Genomic DNA, 11,268 nt, shown 5'->3' on the forward strand with positions numbered 1-11,268 from the left:
CACACAGAAAACACACACTCACTGGCCCCCTTCGCTCGTGCGCACATCGTCATCTTCGGATATTGTCGTCAATCTCCGGTATCTCACAATTAACTTTAATAAACAACCTGTTTATCATATGAAATATAAACACACACATGGCTACAGATGTAAAACTTCATATTATTTTTCTTAAGTGCCCAAAGAGTGATTCTCAAGTGCTCTTCAGAGACCATGAGGTTATTTAGAGAACTGGTAAAAGGTTTACATACAACAGAGTCACATATTGCACACATGAACAGAAAGTGAAGAAAGTAAAGTTGTTGCTACACCTAGGAAGCAGGAAGTTGGGAATGCACGCACGCACGCACGCACGCACGCACACACACACACACACACACCCACACACACACACACACACACAGAGTTGAAGTTGTTCAGAATAAAATCCTCAAAGCACCAAGGAAATAGCTGGGAACTGCATGATCATAAAATACAAGTGTTTTATCACCAGTTTCACGAGGACTGAGCTGCATGTGGAGCAAGCCAGCAGGATGCACAGTATATGTCTATGAGATTCAAGTGTCTCAGCCACAGAGTGAATTTGTAACTCAGATTGTCTAATTGGAGTCATTTTAGATAGATTAGACATTTTATGTATGGAAGCCTGTTAGTGCCGGGGATAATAATATTCACGGCAAGTCGAAACTATGAGTTTTTGAGTTGACATTATGAGAAAGCAAGTCAATATGAGAAGAATGTGACTTTTTAGTTTAAAAGAATGACACAACAAGGCAAGTTAGGGTCGTATTTACAGTAACTTAAAGTTAGTCAGTCAGTCAAAAAGAGTCAAAGTAAAAAAACTTAATCCATCTCATAAATTTAATTTGACAGTTTCAGTATTATAACTTTGTATCTCATACTGTTTACTTAAAAAGTCAAGTACTTTCAACAATAGATATACGATTACACCGATTAATTATTTAGGCAATCAACAGAAATTTAATTGACAACTATTTTAATATTTAAATAATTGTTTAGTATTTTTTTAATTGGGGTTAGTATGGTGGGATAGTGTGTAGCCTCAGCCTTCATCTTATTGGTCTGTAGAAAATCAATGCTGTATTGTATATTTACACTGAACTGTTTGTGTCGGGTGGAATTTTTTGTTTTGTTTTGTTTTTTGATCTTTGTTTATTTGTTTGTGTAATTACTTACAGACCACAATATGTTTCACTTTGGATTTCAATAAGTCTAAAGTGCTCTCTCTTTAAAAAAACTAAAAAAAAAAAAAAGTTTGACTTATTTTTCTATTATTGGTACTTAATATCACACAAATTAAATCAATTTCAATTACTCTCATAAATTTGACTCAAAGTCACAATTCTATTTTAGTATCCAATCAATTTGCCTTAACATGATTATTTTCATTATTCTTACATTTTCACCCATTTTTTTTTCGTGGCGTCAATGGGTTTCCATACCTAACATCTAACAAGAACATTATACAAAAGTCTGAAGAATATAACATTTAATATTAACCAAATGTTATTTCTTTTTCTTTCCTAAACACATATTTTACAGTCACTCCTCACATGTAGGAAAGCAACTAAGGACATTTAAGCTAGTCAATTATTACACTTAAATACAACACTTGAGGTCTGTATTTTCATTTTGAGCGTGACACTACATTTCAGTGGGGATGTTGTATTTTTTATTGAAAAACATTGTACATAACAGTTGATTAGTTGGTAAAGTACAGTGCATTTACATACAGTATATTAAACTATGAGCAAAGTCAGGCCCACCTCACCCAGCTACACCATCAGAATGATGCTTTCATGTTAATGCATCTGTTTATCCAGCTGTATAGTACATATTCTGCATTCTGAGTACTCTCATTTTTGATACTTTACACATATTTAATTATGCCTCTGCACCAGTGGTAGCCGTAGCTGAAGGCATTATGTTTTCGGGTTGTCCGTCTGTCGGTCAGTCCTATTCTCAGTCTCAAGAACGCCTTGAGGAAATCTCTTCAAATTTGGCACGAATGTCCACTTGAACTCAACAATAAACTGATTAGTTTTTGGTGGTCAAAGGTCAAGGTCACTGCAACCTCCTCTGTCTCATTCTGTGCATTCAAGAATGCCTTGATGGACTTTTTTCGAATTTGGCACAAATGTCCACTTCAGCTTGAGAATGAACTGATTAGAATTTGGTGGTCAAAGGTCACTGTGACTTCGCCTTTGTCTCATTTTGTGAACACAAAATCTCAAGAAGGCCTAAAGAGAATTTCCTCAAATTTGGCACAAACGTTCACCTGGACTCAAGAATGAACTGATTAGAATGTCGTTATCAAAGGTCAAAGATCAGTGTGACCTCAAAAACATGTTTTGCCATGACTCAAGAATTCATACGCTAATTATGACAAATTACACAAATGTCAAAAAGAATATAATGATGAAGTGATGACATTTTATAACCCAAATGTCAACTTCAGTGTGACATCATAATGTTCTGTAAAAACACTTTTCTGGCCATTATTCAGCTTCATAACTCAGGAACAGAAAGTGAGACATTTGGTCAGATAATGAATTGGTGACTCTCATCTTGAAACTGTGCTGATTGTATAGATCTTCTGTACTGTCCGAAGGGAAGATGTGTGTGAAGCATCCATGTTTTCACAGACATGGATGTAAACTGTGACTGCAACTTGATGCGTTTGTGGAGGCATGTAACCGCAAGGTGGTAGTTCTAATGTACAGCACTTTGAAGTTTATAATTTAATTCCTGATTTTTACATTTAAGGTTTTGACACTGTGGTATTGCTACTTTACTTCAGTTTCATATTTTGGATTGTATTTATTATTTATTGTTTGTTTGCAGTATTGTTTATAGTGTAGATTGTTTTATATAGTTTACTTGTTTGTTTGTTTTTATTCTTCCTTGCACCATCAGAGGCAGCTGTTTTAATTTCGTCATACACATGTTGTATGATGACAATAAAGGTCTTTCTATTCTATTAGGTTTGAGACTACTGACTTAGTTACCTGTTATCTTCTGTGAAGAGATGTTGTTGTTTTGTTTTGTTTTTTAGCAAAGTTTGCAGTAGGCTTCATTAACTGAACTGAACTGGAAGACCAGGATCCTTCTGTGCTTGTGGGGCTCAGAGTTTGAGAACATGCATTTACTCAACACGCAACACTGCACACAATCCCTGGAGCAGCACTGCCCACTAGTGACACTTCACACACAATACACTTTCCAGTCTTCAGTTATTTATTGGGAGCTTGACAGATACAACATCACAGTATTCCCAATGTTCTCTTAAATATATAAAAACTGTACTAAAGTAATCATTTCAAGTGTACTGATCTACTGTTAGAGAAATTAATTAGTCAGAAATGCTGAGAATTGATTTCATTGGAACAGGTTTGTCACAGTCTGATGCAAGCATAAAAACAGCTTCAATATTAGCTGAGATGTCAACTAAACACTGCTTAAAATATTAAAAACATGTAGAAACATTATGCAAACGTCTTTATAGGCCCAGTGGCATATGCCACAATGCAGCACTTTGGTAAGTTTGATAAACGAGATGGACAAAAACACAGGAATGTTCACTGAAACCAAAGTCTTTGTCACTATAGAAGTCGAGTCATGTTCTGTACCAGCAAACACAGATGACCACTTCTAATGATCCTCACCACATATTCAACAGAATGACAAAGATTCTGTGTTAAGGGAAGAATCACGCTGTCCAGTTTCACAAGGATTTACATGATTGTGAAGATGTGTAAGTGTAAATGTAATATGGATCTCCTCCTGGAGAGGATTCCTCTACATGTTCTGTATGAAACTGAGGCAGCAGTGGCACCACAGAGGCCAGCTGAGCCCATTAACTGTGGCTGCTGTCCACTGACTAACACGCCTCTCTGGCTGTGTGTAAACACTCCCCCCTCTGTCACTGTTAATAACACATGTCCTTCCTAGCTGGTGGCAGGTTCAGGAGAGCTGGTGGAGGTGGAGGAGGCCGAGGCAGAGGCCAGTCTCTCCCTGCTGTCACCCACACCACCTCTGATCACCCTCCACTGAAGAATGCAGGTGTCCTTCCCGCCCATGGAGAGGAGGTGGGAGTCACTGTGGGTGAAGCAGACGTTGGTGACGTGGCTGCCATGGCCCTCATACTTGTGGCTCGGTGCCTGGAGAGGAAAGAAAGAAAGAGGACACTCTTTATAAAAGCCCGAGGAGGCGTTTTCGAACTGGCGGAACTTTTTAATTTTTCTAAGAATCCTCCCCCCCTTTTACTTTGTCCACACCACAAGACCTAGGAACAGTTGTAGTTCTCATGGTTGTTCAAAACAAATGCGAAGTGAGCTTTTCACATGGTGAGATTACATACAAAGTCAGTGCAAAGATGCAAATATACATGAATTTGCACCGGGTGTCATGAGTGACACATAATAATATATCAGTCACTGGTGACATTTTTCTGCAGATCAAGTACTTTTATGTTTTACACTTTAAGAACATATTGCTGATAATACTTGTGTACTTTTACCTAAAGGTCCAGTGTGTAGGATTTAGAGGGATATATTGGCAGAAGTTTTCTTTTGTGTATAATCACCTGAAAATAAGAATTGTTATGTTTTTGTTACCTTAGAATGCCATTTAAATCTTCATAGGCAGAGGGTCTTCCATGTTGTTTGCCTTGTTTTCTACCGTACTCCAGAACGTACAAACCAAACACTGGCTCTAGATAGGGCCATTCCTATTATTGCATTCTCCACCACAGTTAGCAGCTCCTCCGCGATGAAAAGCTGCGACAAAACGCTGATTTTTAAAAGTGAAACTGTTTTATGCAGTGTTTTTACCAGTTTAAATCACTGGATCTGTTTGCTTTGAAGAGGAAGAGACCTCTGTGGAGAATTCGGCTCCCAGTGAAAACTACCTGAATGCCTGGATCTTAAGTTACTAGAGAGAATAGGTGAGCATACATTAGCAGGTGATGGGCTGGCGGCTAGCCTGCAATGAGCTGAAAAGCCTCGGGGAAACACTGATTTGTAACTTGAAACTGCTTTATTCAGTGTTTATACTAGTTTAAATCACCTGGTCTGTTTGTTTTGGAGAGGAAGAGACCTCTGTAGATAATTCAAAACAAAGAACAGGATAGGAATTCTAACCGAGAGAATTTTCAGCTGGTTGCAATGTGCAATCTTTACCACTAGATGCCACTAAATCCCCCCAAATCTTAAACTGCTCCTTTTAGTAGGCTGAATTTAGGATTTTTACAGCTACTTTGCATTATCATATGTAGTCCCTTGAGTCCCCGGAGAGTGACTTATTTTTCCTTGTGTGTACAAATTAAAAATATCACTTAATGGGACCTTAGGTGCTCTGTATTATTATTATACTGGTATTTTTAAGTAAACTTAAGTAAAAGATTTGAATCCTTCTTCTGCCACCGCCTGGATTACTTAAGATACTGAGGGAAAAGTCTGAATTTAATCACGAGACAGGCTCTGAAATGATTAGGATCTGCTGAGATACTGATCAGAAATACTGCTCTCAGGGAAAAAGTTTCATTGATTTTAGCAGTGTATGTATATGGTGTGTCTAAATCATGAGTCTGAGGCAGGCAAACGGCCGTGCAGAGGCTGTCACTGCTCTCAGTTTCCAGACAGTATGTTAACAATTAGCTCTCAAAATTTAGTAATTATTAGCTAATTGAAATTAAACCAATTATATAACACAAAGCACCTGTGCAGTACTACAACATTCTCCTGCACCTAGCAATCACTCAGCACTCATAAATTACTGGAGGTGTCAGCAGCTGCCATTAAAGGAGTCAGGACAGGTGTCAGAGAGTCATTGCTGTTAACACATAGTCCCAACAGGTTTTTCCTCTTTATTTTAAGGAAGCAGTTAAAGAAAAATATTTTCTAAAGGAAAGAGGAAGTTATTTACAGTTATTTAACTCATAAAGTGAGTGATATGCAGTGTATACGAGCGGTACCTTAGGTTTAGGACAGGGGTACTGGAAGAGGTGGACTTTGCAGAAGTCGTCAGCCACAGCCACCATCCTCTCACTGTGTGAGCGACACAGGGCGTTTATGTCTGTGCCATCTGAGCCCTCCAACCAAACACCTGAAACAGCAACACAGTCATCAATCTGGCACCATGTTGTTTAGAGGATGCAACACATGAAAGGAGGAATATGCTCTGTGTCTCACCCATGACATGGAAGCCCAGCACGCAGGTGTAGGAGGCCCACTCTCTGTCTTTGCTCTCAAAGCGATTCCTCAGCAGTTTACAGCCTGCTGCTATGTCCCCTGTCAGAAGACACCCATGTTCAGAGTCAGATCAGTAGAGTGTCACACTGTCTAAGGATTTATGTATGGTACTTATTCACTTACAGTAAAGGATCTCATAGTCGCCTGAATTAGACATAATGTACTTTCCATCTTTGGACCAGTCCAGGTGAGTTATGAAGCTGGAGTGACCCTGATTAGACAGATAAGCAGAGACACATGATGCTGTATAACCCAACTATGAAATGGTCTGCTCTGATGCTACTGTTGCTGAAACTGTGTTTTTTATACTGTTAAAAAAGTTTTCTTTTTTTTTGTTCTTGTTATTAATTTTCCTGACAAGCTGTGTGGGTAGACGGGAGGGTGAGAGGTGGTGAGGGTTTGTTGTTGGAATGTTCCCCATGTGTACCACATGTTCTTATTGGACTGTTAAATGCCATCTTTTGTGTCTGGTTGTCTGTTCTAAGATGAAAAACAGAAATAAAGCATCCAAAAAATGTTATTTATTAAGACGTCTCTCTCTTTCTCTTTCTGACTCTGCCAAACATCTGCATCCATGCATGTCATGTCCAGCTAATGGATGTACAATGCCCAGCGGAAAGAAATTGCATTAGGCTTGGGTCTTGGGTCAGGTTCAGGTCTTAAATTTGGCAGAAAAACTGGGCTCAGCTGGGTCAGATTTTAGAAATGTGTGCAGGCCAGAGTGAGTCTTGGATATAAATCTTTAAAAACACTTCACAAATACATAGTTTTACCTTTTTAAAAAGGCTCATTATTTTCCTAAAACAGATGGTCACTGTTGTGTTTAAACAAACGTTACACAAACAGCAGTAAACAGTGCATTTATTGGGGACTATTTTTAGCGGTGAATGAATCCACATTTGGTGCTCTAGTATAATGAGTATTTTTTGCAACAGTATGTGGGATTGAATCCAAATAAACTACAATGTGTGTTCATGGTGATGAAGGGACATTGATGTGACTACAGGAAAAATATAGAATATTACCAAATTTCATTACTTTGTTCAAGACGAACTAAGTAGTTAGCATTAAGTTTTTTATTTTGGCTTAGGGGAGGGGCATAGCCTGAAATTGTGAAAACAGGAATTATCCTTGGATTTTTAAATTTGTCTTTGGACACATTATGTGCAAGAAAGGCTTCCATCAGAAAAAAACAAAAAAAAAACAAATTTCCAGTTAAAATAGCAATATTTTATTGAAATCACTTTATTCTACGTCTCATTTAAGATGCTAAAGCTAAAGCTCACTGAGTCACTGGAGTGCCAGACCAAAAGAAAACGCCTCTCGTATTTCATGTCATTTTGTGTGTTTTTTTCCTCAAAAATTAACCAGCTGGTTGCTGGTTATTCGAAAGCAAAATTAACCAAGACCAACATCCCTAGCCACCATGGCCGAACACGCACAGAACAATAACACTTGGAGAAAGTCAGACTGGATCAGGAGACAATCCCAGGAACAAGAGGAAACATTTAGACATGGATTTGATATTTAACTCACATTACATTTCCCGAAGCGGGTGTAACGCCGGCCGCTCTCGGTCACATTGTAGATGTAGATGAAGTTGTCATGAGATCCAACAGCTAAGAAGCTGCCATCTGAGAACACAGGAGGCCATTCATGCTGTTAGTGGGGATTTCCACAATATCTTTCTCTTAGGGTCCATGCTTTTTTTTTCATTCAGAGCATAAAGTACATTGAAATTGAATTTAGGCTGATGTTTTGGCTTTGTCACACACTGGCCTGTTCTTAAATGTCAGATTATGTATATGGTTCAGTCAGTGTGCTCCATCTCTGCTATTGTGGAAATAACCTCCTGACCACAAACACTTAATGAGTTTTTAAATTATAATTATTTCTTTTCGTTATTTTATTTCTGCAGTCATTGTGAGAGTAGTTAGACAATAGAGCCCTGGCACTAAAGTCTGACCTGGTGAGTATCTCATGACAGACAGCTGCTCGTTCCCATCAGTGGACTCAGACACCACCTCTCTGGTCAGCAGGTCGAGGACCATCCACCTGTGAGTGTTACAGAGGGGTAGGAGAGGTTTACCAGGTATCATCAGTGGTGACAACTGACTGAACAGCAGGCAGCTCTTTAGTCTTTTCAGTCACATCTATGTTATGGCACAGAATATATATACTTCATCCTCTAAACATGTAATCTACCTTTAATGCAATACATGGATCGTTCAACAGTTTGTGTTTAAAAAATAGCCTACATCAGCAACATGACGCAGCACTAAATCCAACACATCATAGCAGTTTTTACAAGCAATATGACAATGTGATTAACATAAAATTACGTTAATGAATGGATTAATGGAACCAATAGTGTCCGACAGCCTGTGTGCAATTTTCTGCCGAGCTGCGACCGGTGTCGGCAACATGAAGGATATAAGATTTCAGTAGAGGTGGTAGGGGGATGAGCAGCCATGCTGTTTGTTTACTAGAATGTAAATCTGGTTTTTGGTGTAGCGAGAGGAGACATTGCAGAGTTAGTCTCTCAAGAAAACTACAACTGCACCAATATGGCAACATTTTGGATCTGAAGCTGATGAAAGAGGAGTCCTAACTGGCTGCAAGATCTGTTTTAGGGAGGCATGAAATTGGATTTTTTGCCAATGTCTGTATGCCGATATATAAAAACGTATTTGGCCGATAACCGATATAGATATATCCACTTGTATACCCACCTAATCTTAGTGATCATCAGGTCTCTTCTGTAGTGGAATTCACATCATATTATGCATGCATACTCTTATCTTGATGGCCCACCAGTGGATGAGACATGAAATACAATGCTTTTAAATGTATGTAATATTCATTTGTTGTGCAAAATAATAAAAAGCATGTTGGCTGATTCAGATTCATATTTGAGGATAAAACACATGAAAGGAAGAATATTAATATTTGCAGATACCGATGACCGATACTATTGTGCATCCCTATTCTATTTATTCCAGATGCTCGCTTTGAAAGCACCATGATGGACAAGAAACGGCTGATTTATGAAGTTGAAATGAGGAATTACCTCCATGATACCTCCTTATTTCACTACATAAATCTAAATAAGGTGGCAGCTGGCTGGAGGGATTGCAAGGGAGCTGATAAACTAAATGACAATTGCTAATAACAAGCTAGACTACTTGCTGATGGCTATATTGTATGTCATTTCCAGTAAATATATACAATATAAAATGTGTGTTTTCTGTTTTAAAAGCAATGTTACAAATGTAGGAAGATAGCTAATAGGCTACTCACCCATCTTTTAAGTGGTCACATCTCTAGTCTTATCTTGAGCACAGCTAATAGCTGCGTGGTTTGTTTACATGAGGCAACAGCAGTGCATATTTAATGGATTCAGTGTGGCCAGAGAGCTCTGATGTAAGGCGATGCTACACTATAAGCAGACGCTAGTTTCCTGTTGTCTTAATGTTCCACTCAGGAGCGACTGCTGAGTCAAGTGGGACACCTGGTAAAATTCGGTATACCAATCCAGTCTGGTGTTTGGTTTAATATCAAACCAGTTTGAAATTTTTTACATCGGCCAAACCCTACAATCCACAGACAGTTACCACAAAACTCTGCAGTTCCTCTCTGCACTTTCCATCTGAACACTATCACGGAACACAAACTATTCCTTTACAATGCTTCTCTAATTATATACTACATATCTCGATTATTAAAGTGATTTTCTCTGTGTTATTGTGCCAGAATGTTGTGCTGTATTACCTTCCTGTGCTGAGGCCGACTGAAACCACTGATCCATTAGGGCAGAAATCAGCACACAACCCATACTCCTGTCAGAGACAAACAGGACGAGTTAACAGCATGTGTCAGCACTGGAATGAGCATCAATGTGTTTTATTCAAATATAAGTACTGTTAGTCGGCTGAAACATTTACGCTATAAATAAATTGAGTCCAGGATGAGGATGAGTGTGTGCTACCTCCAGGGTGATGCACCAGTCCAGCGTGTGTTCCTCTGTTTTCCACAAACACACCTGCCTGTCGTGGCCACAGGTGAAGAAGATGTTCTGAGAGGGGTGTGTCGCCAGGCCCCACATCTCATCTACATGACCCTACATACACACACACACACACACACACACACACACACACACAGTTCAATGAAGCAACAATCTGTTTTATCTTGCTCAATATACAATAAAATTAATTGCTTAATGTTACTACTGTGTACGTGATATTGCATCATCATAACTATACACTCTGTAGGTGTATTTACCCAAAGAAATTGCCTTCTAAGAGCATCCTGCAAACACTCTTAGAAAATAATATTAACTTTTAAAAACAAGTATTGGTGGGCGTTGACCCCGGACAACTCAGCTCCCAGGATCACAGGGACACGCAAACCCCTCCACCATGTTACGGTGGCAATTCTCAGAGGAAAAAAAAAATTATTAAAAAAAACAAAAAACAAAACCCCATCAGAAATTAAAAAATTAAAATGACCTAGAATTGAAAAATGCCCACATAAATATAAATTATAGGGCCGTAACGGTACATGTATTTGTGTCGAACCGTTCGGTAAGCGACTTTCGGTTCGGCACGACCCTGTACTGAATTATTGGGCGCAGGATATTATTTTATTTTATTTTGTTTTATTTTAATTCTGTTTTTGCGAGCCGAACCATTTAAAATATCTAGTTCCCCGACGGACATAATTGAGTGACGGACCGAGTCCGACCGTAAATCTCCGCTTCAGTGTTGCCAAGTCCGCTTATTATAAGCAACTTTGGGCTTGTTTTTCTGTAAAGTCGCTTACAAATACTGGTAGTCGCGGGTCGCGTTTTTTTTGGGCTTGTTTCTAAAGCGTAGTTGCTTATTTGGGCTTGTTCCCAGCTCCATAATAAGTTGTCAAGCAAATATTTTCGATATGTTATTTAAACGTAGGATAGTTTGTCTTGCCTGTTCCCTCTGTCCCTCCCCTTTCCCCA

At 38.8% G+C, this 11,268-nt stretch overlaps 1 protein-coding gene across 2 annotated transcripts in view; it reads right to left on the reverse strand.

Annotated features, from left to right (window-relative positions):
• Positions 1 to 3,224: 3,224 nt before the first annotated feature.
• The window catches only part of eml3 (EMAP like 3), a 76,295-nt gene continuing 68,251 nt past the window's right edge, over positions 3,225 to 11,268 (reverse strand). The window contains exons 17-24 of one of the 2 annotated variants that reach the window (XM_050067290.1): positions 10,261 to 10,392; positions 10,044 to 10,111; positions 8,239 to 8,327; positions 7,809 to 7,906; positions 6,396 to 6,483; positions 6,213 to 6,311; positions 5,996 to 6,126; positions 3,225 to 4,181 (exon numbers count right to left, since the gene is read on the reverse strand). In XM_050067290.1, the coding sequence (XP_049923247.1) occupies positions 3,969 to 4,181; positions 5,996 to 6,126; positions 6,213 to 6,311; positions 6,396 to 6,483; positions 7,809 to 7,906; positions 8,239 to 8,327; positions 10,044 to 10,111; positions 10,261 to 10,392 (918 nt within the window). In that variant the 3' untranslated portion in view covers positions 3,225 to 3,968. The remainder of the gene's footprint in view (positions 4,182 to 5,995; positions 6,127 to 6,212; positions 6,312 to 6,395; positions 6,484 to 7,808; positions 7,907 to 8,238; positions 8,328 to 10,043; positions 10,112 to 10,260; positions 10,393 to 11,268) is intronic. The other variant, XM_050067291.1, reaches the window with a different exon arrangement.

This window comes from Epinephelus moara, chromosome 17 (assembly GCF_006386435.1).
Source record: "Epinephelus moara isolate mb chromosome 17, YSFRI_EMoa_1.0, whole genome shotgun sequence".
Lineage (NCBI taxonomy): Eukaryota > Metazoa > Chordata > Actinopteri > Perciformes > Serranidae > Epinephelus > Epinephelus moara.